General features: G+C 40.5%; 1 protein-coding gene across 2 annotated transcripts in view; it reads left to right on the top strand.

Moving 5' to 3' along the window:
• The window catches only part of LOC130210172 (complexin-1-like), a 37,699-nt gene extending 31,613 nt beyond the window's left edge, over positions 1–6,086 (top strand). For both annotated transcript variants that reach the window (XM_056440169.1, XM_056440170.1), the window contains exon 4: positions 2,283–6,086. In XM_056440169.1, the coding sequence (XP_056296144.1) occupies positions 2,283–2,477 (195 nt within the window). In that variant the 3' untranslated portion in view covers positions 2,478–6,086. The remainder of the gene's footprint in view (positions 1–2,282) is intronic.
• The last annotated feature ends 12,831 nt before the right edge of the window (positions 6,087–18,917 follow it).

The following is an 18,917-nucleotide window of genomic DNA, read 5'->3' as shown; positions in this document are numbered from 1 at the left end:
AAAATGTATAGCCCCCTTAGCCAATAATCTTGGCATTTGTCAAACTCCCAACCAGTTGCTATTATCTATCAGCGTGTTTCTGGGCTTGACAAGTCTTTCCTTACATTGGTTTATTATTCTTTCACAAATGTTTTTCAAGACTTCAGCCCCGTCACTCAAACTTTAAAGACTTGTGTTCTCCTCCGAAGGCTTTTCTTCTCGACTAGATGCGAGGGGAGATATTTTTTGATCTGCGAGCAGATTTAAATGAACGTCAAACAAATTGAAATAAAGGCAAACAGATTTTTTTTTCCGTGGCTTCGTGGCTTTTTGTCAACAACCCCAATGAGATCACGGAGGAGTGCAGCTCGTTTTCCACATCACCGCCTCGAGGTCGACCCTCAGCCCGTTGACCTTCCTGTGCTCTGCAATCAATTGCATTGATGTTAGTATCTTAGGTCGATAGGAGCTACAACTATACTCAAAGTAGCCGTGAACACAGATCCAGAACCAGAACATCCACACAAAAGCTAGCAAGATGCATTTTACTACTTCAGAAATGTAGTAGAAGTTATAACTAATATCATCCACGGACCATCCGATGTGTTTATGGATCTTTAATATATAATTAGTCGTAAAATGTATTTACTTCTCGAGACTTGTTAGATCTTAAAATTCCGTGTCTTTCATCATCTGATGAAGTTCGTACTGTGGACAACGAGTTGGCTCCGATATCACGTTGTTTAAGTAGCTTTTTTTTGTTAAGTATGGGCAGATGATCATATGCGTTTAAAAACCATATGCAAAAATACGATAAAAAATGCTTCCACTTTCAAGTACAACACAATTTGCATTCACATTTTTTTTTTACATGTATACTTTTACTGAGTATCACGAAGAAAAAAAGAAAGAAAGAAGATTTCCCAGTTGTTCTTTCTATGTCTTAAATTTAGTCAAGAGTGCAGATTTAGCCTGTTGGGGCTCTGGGATTTGTAAGCTAATCGTCGGCGTTGTCCATGACACCCTTTGTGGTTTTCTGCCTGTAATTGGGACATAACACATCCAGTAAGGTCAAATTAGACAAAGCAACTCCGGAAAATAAGCATGAAAAACCCCCAATTTACCTTCAGCTCCGACGTGGCGTCTCTGTGCAGGAACTGATTGTAACTGCTGTTGGTGCAGGAACCCCAAAAGAAATCCTCCAGTGCACTTGTGCTTATAAACCTAATGAGGAAGCAGCCTGGAGCTAATTCATGCAAATGAAGAAATATGAATTACTTTACAAAGAGTGCGAATCATTTTCCACCAATTTGCCTCAAATGCAGGAAACGATCACGCGTCTCTATTTTTAGACCTGAGAGTGCCGAGTCAGTCAAAGAGTCTCCAGCACTCGGCTTCCTGTTCAACGTGGAAGTCTGAGAAGTCATTTTATACACAGAAAATGAGTGTTTTTTCGTCACAGTGCGCCTCACTTCCGCAATTTGCAAAAGTTTCTTCATTGTTCATGTCGGTCGTTAAATCGCATTTAAATTTCCCAATTCAGACTCTCCAGAATGCATTTAGTCTCCGGCTTGCCGGCTCAGGCCAGAGGAATACTGAAGAGGACTTGGCTTCAGTGGATATGGCTTGAAAGCTTTTGATTGAATATGTGTAAGAAATCAAGTTGAGGGCCCACTGTCACAATAAACTATCTAAAACACGCTTATTGGCGTCCATGCTGAGGGTTAAATGATACGATGGCTCGTACTCTCTTCAATTATGCCGAAGGAGGGCGAGCAGCCAGCCCGGTGTTCTCCCAGATTCATTGTGTTTTAGAGGGGAAGTAATGTGCCATAATTATTATTTATTTCCAGGCACAGTGACTTCCTGGAGTTTTCCCGGTGCTTTCCGGTTCCCTAGATGGAACCAAGTGAGACTCGTCTCTCAGTATAACGGACGAGGAGGCTTATAAGGACCCGGGGGAGGGGCCATTAATTTTAATTATTATAGCTGACAACTGATTTTAGCTGGAACCATGATATATATATATATATATATTCTGTATATATTTATTTATTTCTCACCATAACCAACACGCAGTTGTGTTGCCTGCAGTAAGATACTTTTACCAAAATGCCACCAGGGAGTTACAAGCGGTAAAAGTAGGGATGACATCATATTTCAAAATGCTTATTATCCTTGTAAGTTATAGTTGAAATGTAAAATAACGAGAGGTCCATCTTTCAACCAATTAACTCCTCCCGAAAGACATGAACCGTATTCACACCGTGTCCCGCTTCTCCTTCCTGTATCCCCTTGCGCAGTACGGCATCAAGAAGAAGGAGGAGAAGGAAGCCGAGGCGGCGGCCGCGATGGAGCAGGCCTCCGAGGGCAGCCTCACCCGCCCCAAGAAGGCGGTGCCCACCGGCTGCGGCGACGAGGAGGAAGAGGAGAGCATCGTGGACACGGTCATGAAGTTCATCCCGACCCCGCTCATGGATATGTTCAATAAGAAGTAGAAAAGATAATAGAGTGATAATAGGATTCGTAACTTCCGAAAAGCGTTCTTCTGAACCCGAGACCACTGCCGTGACCCGCCCACACCTGCAGACACACTTCTCTCCACCCTCCAACTTCTCCAACCCTAAATTATAAGTGTCCTGGAACGTGGCATGAAGTTGCCCTTGATTTAAAATAGTTGGTCTCTGATGGCGATGCATCCTTAGTAATCTCTCGTCCAAAGTTTTTTTTCCGTTAGCTACAGAGCTAACGCGGTACACCGACGCAGATCTTTTACTTCAAGGGGAAATTTCGTGTCGCGTTTAAAAAATATATATTTTTAAAAAATCAGATATCACCCCCATCCGCCATCCTTTTTGTTTGTAAATAGCCTCGGGTTATATATAACTATATATAAGTGAATTATGACACACAACAAGATGACTAAGAGTATAAGCCATATTTTTAACTTTTAAAGAAATTATCCAAATCATGTCAGAATTTAATTTAATTTTCCTGTTTCTGTTCTTGCTAATATTTGATACGTTGTATATATAAATACATATTTATTAGTTCTCCGTCGTGAGGATTCACCCCATCGATTGTCTCTCACGCTCTGATTGCTTTAATGTGAATGTGTACGAGGAGCTCTGGTGCAGTGTAATGCCTGTAAAACCAGAAAGAGATGGGATTCATTTTGAATTAATTTAGTTGTTGTCGTTTCTTTCAGCATGCGGTAAACTTTTGTGAAGTGGAATACACATTTGAATGTCATTTTCATTTTGTTTTACGATGAAGCGGGAATACATTTGAGGCAATAATTGTTTTTACATTGTTATTTCATTGGCATCTTGTTCCACTGTGTACAGTAGGTGATAATTGACTCAAATTTGAAAGTCTAAAATTTTTCTTGCATGGGGAAAACCATTTGTCTCGAAGCCTGACCATAAAGTCATTTAATCCTACATGTTCGTGTGTCCTGTGGCGGGCGTCACTCGGAGGACGCGTCTATTTCAGATCGAGCTAGTTTATCATGTTTTGTTGACATTTCCATAACATTTTGTTTTGTATTTAAAAAAATCTCCCCCCCAAAAAAACCTTAACAAAAATTACACGAGTGTTGTGAACACAAGTGAACAGACAGTGAGAAGAGTGCAATATATTGTTGATATGAAGTTGCTTGTCCGTTGCTTAAAACTGATGGGAGTGAAGTCCCGAATCAGCAAAAACAGACAATCTTCATTGTTGTGTGTTTTTAAAACTCCTTAACCCTCCTGTTACCTTAGGGTCAATTTGACCCCATTCAATGTTTAACCCTCCTGTTACCTTTATATTTACTGACATATTTTACCCTTGGGGTCAATTTGACCCCAGCAATTAAAACCTCCAGAAAATTATTAGAATTAATATTGTTTTCCAAGTTTAAGTGTGAGGTACTTTATGTTTGTTTGTTGACTACCTAAATAGCCCTTTAAATATATAAAAAAGTTGATATTTCTTATATGTTTGACACAGTGAAAAACAGCCTGGGGTCAAATTGACCCGAAAGAACACCGACATTAAACATTGAATGGGGTCAAATTGACGCTAAGGTAACAGGAGGGTTAAATGTGTCAGTCGACGTTTAAAAAATAGACGTAATTTGAGAAGAAGTAGAGAACGGGAGGAAGTGTGTTGTTTTTTGGTGGCGTAAAAACAAAAACAAAAGACGTTCGGTCACGAGTTATCGAATGATGAGCACGAGCAGGATTCGTGTTCGACATGAAAACCCCAAAAATCAAACCAGACGTTAAAATAACAGATGATGGAATAACGAGAGGGGCTTTTTCTTTTAAAAGAGCCCTCGCATGAGAGTTTCTCGACAAAATGTTTACCTGCGATAAATTGTAGTCACGCAATTTAAATTAAAAAAGAGGTATCGTATGAGGATGAAATCCGACGTTTCTCCATATGCCTTGTTTTTGTATTCATATACGTCTCCTTCATTCCACGTTGTGTCTTGTTAAAACATTCCGATATTTCAGACATTCCACCAGACTTGTGCTGGTAAAAAAAAAACACACACACAAAACGTGGATATTTACACTTTAGAGTATGCCTTAGCCTTCAAAACTTAAATTTCGATGTTCCTATAACCTGAAAATAGAAACTCTAGAATGAATCCGGTATAAAGATTCGTGACTCGAGTTGTTTTTAGCTGCCATGTAGAGGGAAAAAAAATAAGAAAAAAGAAAATCCCACTTCAACTTTAAGGGAAAACGTAAATGTGCTATTTGCAGAACTCAATTCCGAAACCATTTTGTTAGGAGATGTTTGTGATTCGCGTGAGCACAGTAGCCGTAGGCGTAATTTAAGGTTTTTCCAAACCACGTTGCCACTGTTTTTTAAATAAGATAGCTGAACATGAAATAACACCGATTCTGAACGTGTGGAAAATGTAGCTTTTGAATCGACGCTTTGTGAGCTCTGTAATCATATTGAATGTATACCTGTAGAGCACATTTATCCAACTTCCTGTGGTTTATTGTCCTCCTTTCAGCGCGTCAATCAGTCGGCAACCGAGCATCAACAACACTCAAACCCCACCGTCAGAGCAGTTATCCGATCAAACCAAAGAATAGTGCTGGTAGTCGTAGGTTAGGTCACAGAGGTTTCACTCTTTTTATTTACTGCATCGTATTTCTTTTGAAATTTCTCAGGTATTTTAGCTGCAAAGTAGAAGTTCAAACCATAACTAGCCTTCTCTTAGCACAATTAACATCTATTTTCAAATTTCGGACATTGCCTAGCGAGCCTGTTCGACCAACTTTTGAATCTATGACCAACACATCTCTTGTTTTTGGCCCAAGAATATTCCAGAAAGCTACAATTACTGCCTAGTCTACCTGAATAGAGGATTTTCCCAGAGAAAAAACCCCCATCATCAGTCTGTGCGGGCCTCCAGCGCTGAAACCAGACCTCCCTTTGCATCTCACCCATAAACCCATCAGTCGTCCCCTTCGTGAAGGCCAATTCATCACGCTCTATAAATGGCGTGCGGACCACGGCCCCAAACCAACCGCACAAGTAACTCATTTGTGCCGCTCACACTGCCATTAAAATGATTTTTTTTAAACTGCCTGAGAAATACGACTTAAAAAAGCCGAAAAAAATACTCCTTGGATGTGACCTGAATGTAAACTGTCTGATGTTTCTCTCTCCTTGCGTCTGTCTTTCTCTGTTCTGTACGCCTTGAGGAGATGTTTACTTACTCGTCTGTAGCCGGTCCTGTTTCTGTCCTCTGGTGGTTGGTATTTTGAAAAAAAAGTATATATATGGATATATATAAATATATCCATATCTATACATATATTTGGTGCATTCTTTTGTACTGCGAAATCTTCTCACCGTCCTTCTCTCTCTTTTCCACTATTTGTTGACAACGGTGTATGCATGCTTCTATGGTGTGCGATGTAGGCAAAGGCTGTCGATGATCGTTTCGTGTCTCCTAAGTGTTTTCGAAGCTCCACCTGTTAGCCTCACTGCATGCCATCTTAGACAGATCTTTCAGTCTGTAACTTTCCTGCAAAAAAAAAGAAAAAAATGGAATCACCGCACACTGAGAATAAAAGTGATTTCATATAATTGTTCATTGTCTTGTGTTTCAGTACATGCACAAACACTCGTGTTGAAGCAGCGGTAGTGACATCATCTCTGACTGTCGCTCAATCCTGTTTTTTTATCTCAACTAGACCTGAGAAGAAATTTTAACATCTATTCAATAAAAGCAAAAAACGGCTGCAAACAGTGTTGTTCAGATGGTGAATGAAGGGTTTCGAGACTTTCGTGTCACGGGGACATCAATGAGATGGAAATATCGTTTCTCTCACTGAGAGATTTCATCCAAAGTGAATGTGTGATACGGGCGTTGGCGAACCTTTACACATCAAACAAATCCTCTTAAAAGAGAATAGAGGGACGCCAAGAAAGGATTAGGGATGGCAGTGACTTCAGAGTTGGGTTTTAATTCGCAAAAAAGGAGGCCCACGAAATAAATTGATTACGACGCTTTGACATTTTCAGGTTTATTGCGCGTCAGATTTTGCATTTTCTATTTTAAACGAGGTTCTTTCAGAAGGTTGCCGGCATCGCCCTTTAGCATACACGGTGCACAACTCATTTATTTTCCTTCCACTCACACAGCGGTGAAATGCTCTGTTAAAGGTTAACTGACGTGTTTAATCTTATTAGCACAGCTGTGTTTTTACAACAAGCCATAACTTATTTAAAAAGTCATTTATTCAGCGGTTCAGTCGGTGCATAAATAAGTATTTTTCCTCAGACGACTCGGTGGTTTGCCGTCGTGCTTCAGTGAAGCGCATGTGGTTTGCCGGGCGGGAGGGAACCACGTCTCTCGATGTCTACTGCGTCAGATGCCGAGTGATTTACGATCTTCCAGAAACTCGACAGAGACACCCACGATCCAAGAGACAGCTTGTTATTATTAGTGTAGGCAACGACAGGAAGATAAACTATTGAGTACAATCGCCTTTGGGTTTTTCTCAATGAAGAGCCATAAATCTTGAGTTGTTACTTCAAGGGGCAGAACATTAGGCTATAAACAAGATACCAAGAAAATTTCTTCAGACCACAGGAAAAGATAGACTGACTTTACATGCTTTAGGTCATTGTATAATCGCACTCTTCTCCCAGTAGGATAATCGATTTAACCAGCCCGTTTATTGTTTGTCGAGTGCCTAAACTTTTCAAAATACTTCATTATATAATATATTTAGTAGGTGGTCTCCAGCAGTCTCCTGGGTGAGAGTCCTGTGAGAGTCCACGACCACAACTCGTCATATACGCTTGGCCAGTGACCCTCGGCATCTGATACCGACGCACCAGACTTTCAACCTAATCCGATGTAAATGTACATTTATTATCAGACGGGCAGAGCAACTGATGTTGTGTAACGAACAAGAACGTAGGTCTGAGGAACAGGAGGATGGACGGGTCAAACAAACCCAGACCATCACCCAGGACTCCACTGTGTCCTGGGTGAGATCAAAATGTCCTTCTTATATCTTACTCTTGTTCTGCAACTTCCGTACACAACTCAAACTTCTGTTGCCTGAACGTAAACACATGTTTACACGACTAAACATCACAAATTGACCTTTGAAAGGAAACTATACGCATGGATGAACGCCATACGCAGTCCTCGGAAGTCCTTAAAAGAGGCTAGAAAGGTACCGGAAGCTTCGATGTTTGACGAGTTGAGGGTGTAGAAGTTTAAACTATCATCAGAATAGAGGTTCTGACCATTTTTAAACTTCAACATTTAGTAACAAGGTATACAATAGGACTAAAACTCAGTTATTTGTACCATAGAAACCCCAAATGTTGTTGTTGTGTATTTTATTAAGTCAATCATTGCAATACAATACAATATTATTCTATATAATATACAAAATAGAAAGACTGAAAAGGTATAGGGAGAAGCCAAAATGCTTATATATTCCTATCCGAAATTATTATCAAATAAATCAGAAAATTAATATGAAATAAAGAAAAATAACAAAGAAAATAAAAGATTATACATATATATAAATACATTTTTATTTCTTTGTTATTTTTCTTCATTTTATATACATTTTATGTTAATTTTCTGATTTATTTGATATATATATATATATACATATACATCTTCCATATAAATACATTTCGATCACACTTATAACTCTCAAGAATTGTTTTATAAATAATCCCTTTGAAAAACAAAAATGAGTTCACCATTCTTATATCCATTTCAATATTGTTCCATAATTGGACCCCTACAATAGAAATACATCTTCTTTTAATCCCTTTATTAGCCCTTTGTACAGTAAACTTACAAACATCTCTCGAATCATATTTACACTCATGTATTGAAAACAAACGGCAGATGTGAATACTGATCTACGTTACCCAACTGAGATGTACCCTCACCACCAATATCTTCTTCTTCTCCGGTGGAGCGCCATGGTGGCACCCAACCTACTGGTTCAGTTTGCCGTAGAACTGCACAGCCTCTGTGGGTTTCACTGTGCGGCTGCTTCCCCCCCCCCCCCCCACCACCACTTCAGGCTGTTGCGCACACACAAGGGTCTTGGCTCCTCCTTTGCAATGAAAGTCCACAATTCTCCCTGCAGGAAATGGAGGTATAAATCAATGCTATTAGTATTCATGCTCCGAGCTAGACTTTGTAGATCCTGCTGCCTTTTGTGCTCTCAGAGCAGCACTCAGGCTGCAGGGGATCCTTGGCGGTATCGGTACCCTGTAGACATGCAACAGTCGATGTCAATTAACTGCGCTTTTTATTCTCCTTGTGGGTGGATCGGTATATTTTCCCTCATGAGAAAACTTGGATAGAATTACTGTGATCAGGTATTAAATCTCGGAGCAAAACCAAATCACAGGGGGATACACACATTATTTTTCACTTATGGCTTTGGCAGAGGTCTGCTCTTCCCAAAATGTCTGTCTAGCTAGTTGTGTTTCGGCTAATGTAACAAGAGTATGAAGACTAACTTCAAACAGGCTGGGTAACTTCCCACTCTGCAGCTTTTGTACTGGAACTCAATGGTGTGTTACACATATTGTAACCAGACTTCAGATTATGTCATCAGACATCTTTTCTGACACAGTAGACCTTGAGCAAATTGCCGTGTAGTATCAGCGTTCTTCGTTGGCCTATGGCCCACCCTTCCAACAAGTAACATACCAATCGGGTCATTGCACATTATTATGGATCCCGATACGACATGTTTAGCATTCAAGCGCTACGATCGGCCAGGTGTCTCTGTCCTCATGAGGGACCACAACCCGACTTATTCAGGTCCTGTCCCCTGAGCAAGGGGATATTCTGACCATAGACTATTTAAAGGAAGTGGGCTTTATCATTGTGATGTCACCCATCTCGAGGGACATGGGTGAAACTCGAGGTTTTCATGTAGACTGTCATAGAATGTTTTATTTTTTGAGAGTCATTATATATAGACACCCAAAGTAGTTGCCCCTGGTGGTCAGGAGAGAGAATACAGCTTTAACACATGAAGTATAGACTTCTATACAACCAGAGGAGTCGCCCCCTGGTGGTCAGTAGAGAGAATACAGCTTTAACACATGAAGTATAGACTTCTATACAACCAGAGGAGTTGTTATGGTGGTCAGTAGAGAGAATGCAATTAATCCTGACACTAACCACTAAATGCCAATGCTAAACCTCAACAAATTACACTGACCTCAACCAGCTATGCGGGGCGGGTTGCCAAGCAATGTAGTAATATCAATTATTACACTTCCTAGGCAAAGGTAATAATAGAGAAATAAGTTAAAGGTACATATCATAGCACTATGACCTTATCTAGATCACGTATACCTTTGTATAACAAAAAAGTGAAGTGTTGCACACTAGGCTGCACATAAAGACAGCAGCATGCCACATGCAGCCCTGTATGTTTGTGGCTTTGTGTGTGAGAGTGTGAAACACAATAGGGTCTGAGCTGAAGATGTGAAATGTAAAGTGTAACCAGCGGTGCATGACCAGGCAGTGCTGCATCTCCATATTGCAAGACTAACACTCAGAGACAGGGCAACCAACCTGAAAGAGCTCCGTTTATTTTTCCCATCAAACTGGGTCCAATGGACACACACGTGCTCCGAGCAGATATGCACACCGATTGTCTCTCCTCTTTTGGATTATATGCCAAAATAATGCAATAGAGATATGCGATTCCTTTCTAATCCAATCGAATTGCCATTTGACTGCTGGGAGGAGACTCTTTCTCCACCTTTCGGCCGCAAGTCCAAGGGAGTTGATAGGAATCGCAGCTTCCCTGGAGACGTTCTGACTGACGGGTCCATTGACTCGGCGGCTCAGACGAAGCTATAATGGGTCCGTTCAATGAATAAAGTAGCCCAGAGAACTCGCCCGATCGTATCAGTGATAGACGTGGGAGCTGCTTCGATGACAAGAGGTCCGACGTATATATTTTAAGGCATTTCATTTCAGAACCGGACTCCCAAGGGGACGTTCCTCCGTTTCACCGTCTTTAAAAAAAGGGAGCGCACAAATGGACTGAAAAGGATTTAAAGAGCACTCGTGACCTCAATTAGTGAGCGTTTCTACCTTTGGGTGCAAAAAGTGGCACAATGACGATGAAAATACTTTGAAACACAACCTCTAAACTGTCTGATCCGGTGAGGAGGAGGCGTGCATTAGATATCTCCTCTGCAAATAGAAGATGCGCCGTAGACATGGCAATATGAATACTGAATGTTCCTCCTTAAGGATTTGAAGGGGGAGTAAACAGGATGTTTTTTTGCTCTGGTCTATAAATACTGCTGCGCTTCAATAACTTTTCCTTCAGGGAAGCAGTCACTTCGCAGACGGTTCTGCTTTGCTGCTTCGCCGACGCACAAACAGGTGCGTTGCAGAATCCAGGGGCGATTGTTGAGTGGCGTCTTCATTCATTTTTGGATGAAACGACAGCCGAGGAAGGAACTGTTTCTCAATGTTTTAGCCTTGACATCAGGGGTGTCGTTAGGCCTATTTCAGGGAGCTTCTTCTTTTTCTGTTGTGTGTGTGACGTCATTAAATTATCGTTTTTCACATGGACACTGTGACAGTGGGGTGTGTTTAGGCTCGGCTGCAGAGTGGGTGGAGTGGGAGTGTGGTTCAGGGAACAGCGTCTGATTGTCTTCAGGTGTGGCTGATTGGTAATCAGCCCAGCTGAGGACAATCAGTGTGTGATTGTGTATCTGTGAGTCTGGCTCAATAAAGGAGCGAGGCGAAGAGCAGAGGCACAGTCTAAAACAAATATAATAAACGATATTCCCAAATATCCATCCTCGTACGCATATCCACTGGTGAGAGCAACGAACCTGTCACAGACACGTCATGTATGACTCTAACATGTTGCATATGTGCGTGCGTTCTTGTTTGGATGGTTTCTCCCTCTTCAAATAACAATCCGATAACCTATCATCATACTTAACAATATAATCCGGTGTGACCTGTAAATCCAGGTAGTTACAGAATGTGGCTATCGGTAGCTATTTTGTTAGGTAATTTTTTTTTAGTGTGAACAAGCAAATTCGAAATACACGAAATAACTATCTAATATAAACATCTCTCTATTCTTTGCATTAATATATATTAGAATATATTTTATCTCAGTGATATTGTCCAAATGAGGATAAAATATCACTGTGACCCTGAAATTATGTCTCGAATAATGGATATCCGGGCCCCGAAGAAAAAAAATCGGGCCCGAAAAATGTCCAGGGGTGCCACTCCCCTTGGGACTCAGGCCCCCCCTTTCTTTGAATCCTACAAACGCCCCTGTGGACATAATACTGCGATTACTTTTACTTAATTTGGCACTTTCAGTATCACTCCTTGTCCGACAAGAGGTTACCAAAAAAGACGAATGTTTGGCCTGGTTGCTTAGCAACAGTATCACAGAGGATCACTTCCGCCAACATACGAAAGTATTAAAATAATAGCTGTTAAAATACATTAACCTCTGCCGGGGTAGGACTAGATTAAAAAAAACAATATCTGATGGGTCTTGACACCAGAGATTTTTACGGGAACTCCGGGACCCGGAGAAAGTAGAGCAACGCTGAATGGAAACATACAAATACTGTAAATAAATAGCCACGTAATTAATGTAATGCTACCCGATGATGGAAAAATGAAATATGCCAACTGCGAGAGAACGTTCCATGGCAACCGCAGTTCCGTAGCAACCGCCTCATTATGTGCAGCCAGACCGAGGACGATTTCATCGAGAACATTATCATTTATTCATTAAAAACATAACTATTTCTTTTACCGCAAGTTTTATTATAAATATTTAAGGACTGGCCCAACTCTGCAGTCGGTAAGTACAAAATGGGATAAGTTCCACAGGGACCAGAGTACATGACATGTTCATAAACGGGCCTCTTTGTAGCATCACACGCTCGGTTTGGGTCTTTTTCCTTCAGCGTGACGTTATTACTTTTCAACCAGACGCACTAAGTGTTACGGCACGTTTCCGCCGGGTCTAAATCTGCAGCCTCGCTTCCAAGAAAGCACCCTTTTTGGAGTAAGCTCCGCTGAGCCGCAAAATTGAACCGCCGGTTGTCTCTGGGAATGTGATAACGAAGGGTAATGCTTTGAGCCTCTGACACCTGTATATTTCTTTAACTCGGAAGCCCTGCTGATGCCCCCCCCCCTCCCTTTCTGGATCGTGGACCATGCCTACTACGAACTATTCAATACATTCTGTCATATTCATTGAATGTGTCCATGTAACTCTGTTCCTTCTGTACACTTGACATCTATTGCGTCTGTCCGTCCGAGTTATCCTGAAAGGTTCTTCACTTTTTTCCCCTGAAAGGTTTTGTTATATATTTTTTGGAGTTTTTCCTGATTCGATGTGAGGTCAAAGGTCAGGGATGTGGTATGTGTATAGTTGTAAAGCCCTCTGAGGCAAATCCATAATTTGTGATATTGGGCAATATTTAAAAAAAATGAATTGAAACTGTATTGAATTGTAAAAATAAAGACACCTCCGATGTCGAGGCCTCGGCCCGTGTACTTGACTAAGGACAAGAGGCTTGAGATCCAGCATGTGCCGAGTCCCAATGGAAACGCTGTGATATCTTATTCCCAGACTCTTCGATGAAACATCTGGGACTCCTCCGACCCTTCATGCATCTCGTAATCCGCCCTCATTTCGTCTCATCCACGCCCGAGTCGTGACCATTTGATCCGTCGAGAAAACCATTTACACGTAGCAGTGGCAGCCTTAATTGTCTCTTAAATTTAATTTAAGACACTCATTTGTTCCGCAGTCAAGAGACTTGAGGGCCAAAATTTATGCAGAGGGCCAAATGGGCAGCTTTGAAATTGAAATGCTGCTTTGTGTGTGTGAAGAACAAGGCGACTCCAGCTGTTGAATCGGGAGTTAGAAGCTGAAGGAGACGGTTGTTGCGTTTGAGATCCTCGTCAATGCGTCATATTCAAAGAGATGGATGTGCTTAAAATGTTAATGTAGGTGTAATATGCCCCTTAAATGGTAAATACTGAATGTCCATATTGAATATGGTAGTGTGGGGGCCTCTCAGGACACGGTTCATACACATGTTGACCAATGGGGGTCCAGGACTATAAACCGAATTTCCATGACCGAACATTTAATGAAATCTCGGTGCAGACATGAAAAAAGTGATAAAATGTCGTATTTAATCTAACAATGATGATTCCAAAGCATACAGTAAATAATCTCTAATTACACAAATGAATGAGACAATAGTTTTGATTAAAAGAATAAACATTCATGTCTTTTCAGTTATGGTGCGTTCACTTGCAGCACGGAAAATGTGCGAGTATGAAAGAGCGTAGGCCGATTTACTGTATATCTTGAGCGTCATTCTTTTAAAAACATATTAATTATTTAAATTTAGCGTAAATGCACTTATGAATAAAACAAACTTCCATGACTTTCAAAAACTTTGTGGATTTTTAATTTTTCCAGGCCTTAAAAATATCATTAAAAATTCCATGACTTTTTCCAGGTTTTCCAATAACTGTACGAACCCTGTCGGGATTAATGAACATGTAGAAAGTCCACAGTCTAATTTTATATCTCCAGAAAGATCCACATCCATTGAAAGAAGATCATAACCTGATTTATTTAAACACGTTTTGTCGTTACCTAGATACTTCATTCTGATGTGCTACTTTTTAAAAGAAAAGGTCATAAAAGACACATATCTCATGATAAACTGGGACAGTCCGCTTACAATTAGCAAACCCTTTTCCATTGGAGATGAAAATGGGACAGCGGGGGTGTTTTTCTTTGGCACCCTCCTTATCTGTGACACCACATGGATCTTTAGCTCTGGCAAGACTCGTCTGGCGGTGGGCAGCGTGGCCGTGCCGATGATATTCAGGAGGATTTCCCAACCCTGATTCCCCTGATTTTCCGCGGATTGGGTTGGATTGACCCAGAAATGATGGAGCGGATGAAAAATAAAGATAATTAGGACGCAATAAAAGCCTAATTCCCTTTAATTAAAAACCAAAACTTGGGTATAGCGGCGACGTGAACCTTTCATTAAACAAATTCATAAAAATGGAAGCGTTTTCATTAAATGCAGATTAGGCTGCTCATGAAGTCAGAGGTTGCTCGAAGGCGTTACATTTACTGCACCTGAATACTTTCAGCCGATGGTGCAGCAATGGCCGACTCTCGCTGTTCAAATTCGACCTAAAAATAGAACCGGGAGAGGTTGAAGTGGACCGGTCAGCACTGGACCACCATGCAACATGTGAGCTGAGCGTAGGGTAGAGAGTGTGGGGGGATGGGAGAACAGCCATGGTCATCTGGCTGAACTGTCAACAGAGTGGTGGGAGAGGTTATAATTGGAGGGAAAGGTAAAGGGGAAGACATGTGGCTCTTTAACACTCAGTCAACATGGATCCAGAAGATGGAGAAAGATTTAACCGATCGCGCCAACTTTTGTCAAATACCCCCGAGTGTCGATAACGACAAATGCTCGAGAGAACCATAACCAGGAACCCCCCCCCCTTCTTTCCTGGTACCAGGACTGAGCGAAGCAGACTGTCAGACCCTGCTGCAGTAACAATGAGAGGTTTTCTAAAAGGTGCTCAGAGACACTACCACTTTAGTCCACAGGGGGCGCCAAAGTCAAACCATTACGTTCCTTGTCGTAGCTTTCGTTGAGTTTCTTTTACGCGTTTGACCGGATGAATTGTGTGTTGACGAGATTAGCTATTCCATCAATTTGACGCTTTATTGTTGGAAGGCCCTACGGAGCAGGTGTTCCCATTAATTTGTCCCGATTGGTATTCACTTCCAGCCAGGAGTTGTTTCTGCCATCTCTACCTCCAACATCATGTTCATGTCATTGCTTACAAAACTGCAAGTGAAATAAAGAGATGAACATGCCAATCAGACGATGAGAAGCTCGGCTGTTTTTAGCCCGCTAGCAACGTTAGCCGGGTGTTTGGCAGTAATTGTATTCATACTTTATTTCCCCTCCTGCCTGAATACATTCTTGACCACTAATTCTCAGCAAAGCTCTGCCCAATCTTAGCTGAATGAAAACACCTTTTTGAACACCAGCTGATTTGTTAAATGTTCCTGCTAGTTATCAAGTCACTGCCAGACTGTGGACAACGTTTGTTATCAATACATGTGTGTAAATATGATTTGAGAGATGTTTGTAAGTTTACTGTACAAAAGGCTAAAAAAGGGATTAAAAGAAGATTTATTTCTATTGTAGGGGTCCAATTATGGAACAATGTTGAAATGGATGTAAGAATGGTTTAACTCATTTTGGTTTTCAAAAGGATTATTTATAAAACAATTTTTGAGAGTTATAAATGTGATTGAAATGTATTTATATGGAAGATGTATGTGGATATATATATCTTTGTTATTTTTCTTTATTTTATATTAACTTTCTGATTTATTTGATATTAATTTAGGATATGAATATATAAGCATTTTTTGCGTCTACCTCTACTTTTTCAGTCTTTCTGTTTTATATATTATATAGAATAATATTGTTTTGTATTGAAATGAAAGAAAAATAACAACGAAAATTAAAAGAAAACAATACATATATATACATGTATATATTGTTTTTTAAATTGTCTTTGTTATTTTTCTTTATTTTATATACAGTACATTTTCTGATTTATTTGATATTAATTTAGGATAGGAATATATAAGCATTTTGGCTTCTACCTATACCGTTTCAGTCTTTCTGTTTTGTATTTTATATAGAATAATATTGTATTGTATTTGATTGACTGAATAAAAATACACAACAACAACAAGTCGCACACGTTTTCTACCCGTAGCCTTCGTACGGATCATCGCCACACCTGTGTTTCGCTGTTCCCGCGTCTGAAACACGGCACAGGTGACAACACATCCACGCGCCTCGGGAGCTGTTTCAACAACTCGGTGCTATTCCTGTCGATTTGGAACAAAGACGCTTTGTTCAGCGAGCACGAGGATGTTCGGGGGGGGGGAGCGTCGCGGGTCAGAAACAAGAAGGGAAGGTTTCCAAAGAGGGTTTGGGACCTGAGATATAATTGGCTGCAGGTGGAATTGCGACTGATACCGCGGTGTTATCTTTTCTATCTTATCTTTGCGTCAAAAAGGGCGACGTGACCCCAAAGAAGCAAACGAGCAGACAAACAAAGAGTCTTCGTGTTCCACCTTTTGTTCTTCTCGTGCAGAAGCAACACCGTGTTGGTCTCTCTGGGTTTCTTGTGAGAGTCCAGATGAGCTGAGGGTGGTTCTGTCTCCGGCCCCGACGCCCACTTCACACCTGCCCATGGAAATCTCTCCAGGTTTCTGCGAGCGGCTGTTGGTCTCGACTCGCCCTCCGATTGATTTGTGTTGGTGTTCGTCACAGAGATCAGCTGAGGCTGAAACAGAGGGGCTGAAACCAGAGAGGCTGAAACCAGAGGGGCTGAAACCAGAGGGGATGAAACCAGAGAGGCTGAAACCAGAGAGGCTGAAACCAGAGGGGCTGAAACAGAGAGGCTGAAACAGAGGGGCTGAAACCAGAGAGGCTGAAACCAGAGGGGATGAAACCAGAGGGGCTGAAACAGAGGGGCTGCTACTTCTTCTACTACTTCTTCTTCTTCCTTTTCTCTACTTCTTCTTTTCTACTTCATTTTCTTCTTCTTCTACTACTTCTTCAACTTCTTCATTTCTTCTTCTTCTTCTCGTTCTTCTAGATCCACTAGGAAAGGTGTTCTAACTGTTCTAGTAAAAACCCAAATTACAAATAATAAATGTGAAAATAGTCACGACATGTTACAGCCTCTAATATTGGTGCTTTAAGCTTTCATCCAACACTTTAATTTAAAACTAAAATAAGTATCTAAGCACCCTGAGCCTCCATGAAGACATTCCTCTTAGATATGAGTTATTCTGCTCATTTAAATCTCATTTAGTTCCTTTTGACTTCAGTAATCTCTCCACGGTGGTTTATTCTTAGGCCTCAAAAATATTCAGCTCATCCGTGATCGTCTTGATTATTATCACGTGTTGAACAATCATGATTAGCAGTGCGGGAGTCACGAAACCCATCCTTTAAAATACATTTCCGATTATCAGACTTCTCAAAAATAAAGAAATAAATCAAAGAATTCCATTATTGATGAAATGAAATCGGCGACAAAAGAATCCCACGAGCTCGTTGTTTTCGGAGCTCATACATGTTTACAGCAATGACAGGTCTTCTTGTCCACATCGACTAAAAGACTGACCTGAAGTTCACACTCGAGAGCTTTTTCATCAAATCGCTGCTGTATTTTCTAATGTTTTATTTGAATATTTTTATTTTGTGATTAAAAAAATATATATTTTCAAAACATTTAGAAAAACATTTTAAAATATATTTGTAAAATTTTTATTTTAACAATTTTTATTTGGAAAATATTTGTGATTTTTATTTTCAATTTTCTTTTTCAATTATTTTTTCAAATATTTTATGACGAGTGACTTTTTCACTTTTGCAGCAGATTTAAAAAAAAATGTTTTTTAGATATTTGTAAAAAATGTATTTGAACAATTTTTATGGAAAAAATATTGGTAACTTTTTTATTTTCAACATTTTGAAAACAAATTATATTCTTATATTTAATACCGATTGAGTTTTTCACTTATCCAACAGATTTTTTTTTCTCTCACAAACAGAAAACCAACCATCCTGTTTATAATTAAATTGTAAACTGTTCCTCCTGCAGACGGCTCACTGGAGTCGTGCGATGTACCGTGGTTATACATCCACATATGCACATTGAACCCTTTTAACAACATTATAATAATCCCTGTGTTACTTTTATTGAATGAAACCCACACATTGTGAACGAGAAGGCTGGGTATTATATTTAAGGACTCAAAGGGGAAAGTGGGCTTTCATTTATAGACTTTTCTGGCCAATCAAGATAAGAAATGATGTCAAACGATTCGACGCAGAATGATAGATTAACAACTATTCGATGATTTTGACATTATAAAAAACCAAATTAACAGATAAATTGTCCCACTGCTGAAGCTAACATCTGTGGGTTGATTGTGAAAGGATATAAAGTGACACTCATTCAGGAAGAGAGTAGAAACCTGTTTTCATCTCTGCACTCAGAACACAACAACAAGGAAGGCCGGGGGGGGGGGTCGTGATCAGGGTTGTATTCCATAATGAGGTCCCCCTTCGCCCGCGCTGTCAGACACGTTGGCCTACTTCTACTTGGAAAAGATGGCCGATCAATTATTTACCGGTCCACCGGAGTGTTTGAAAGGGCGCGTGTGTTGCCGTGGAAGAGAAATAAATCCATACGCTTCTCTCTGAAATCAAACATCCTGAGCACCCCCCCCGCCCCCCACCCACGACCA

This window comes from Pseudoliparis swirei, chromosome 19, assembly GCF_029220125.1.
Source record: "Pseudoliparis swirei isolate HS2019 ecotype Mariana Trench chromosome 19, NWPU_hadal_v1, whole genome shotgun sequence".
Lineage (NCBI taxonomy): Eukaryota > Metazoa > Chordata > Actinopteri > Perciformes > Liparidae > Pseudoliparis > Pseudoliparis swirei.
Note: the sequence above shows the minus strand (reverse complement) of the source record. Positions and strands in the feature narration are given on the sequence as shown.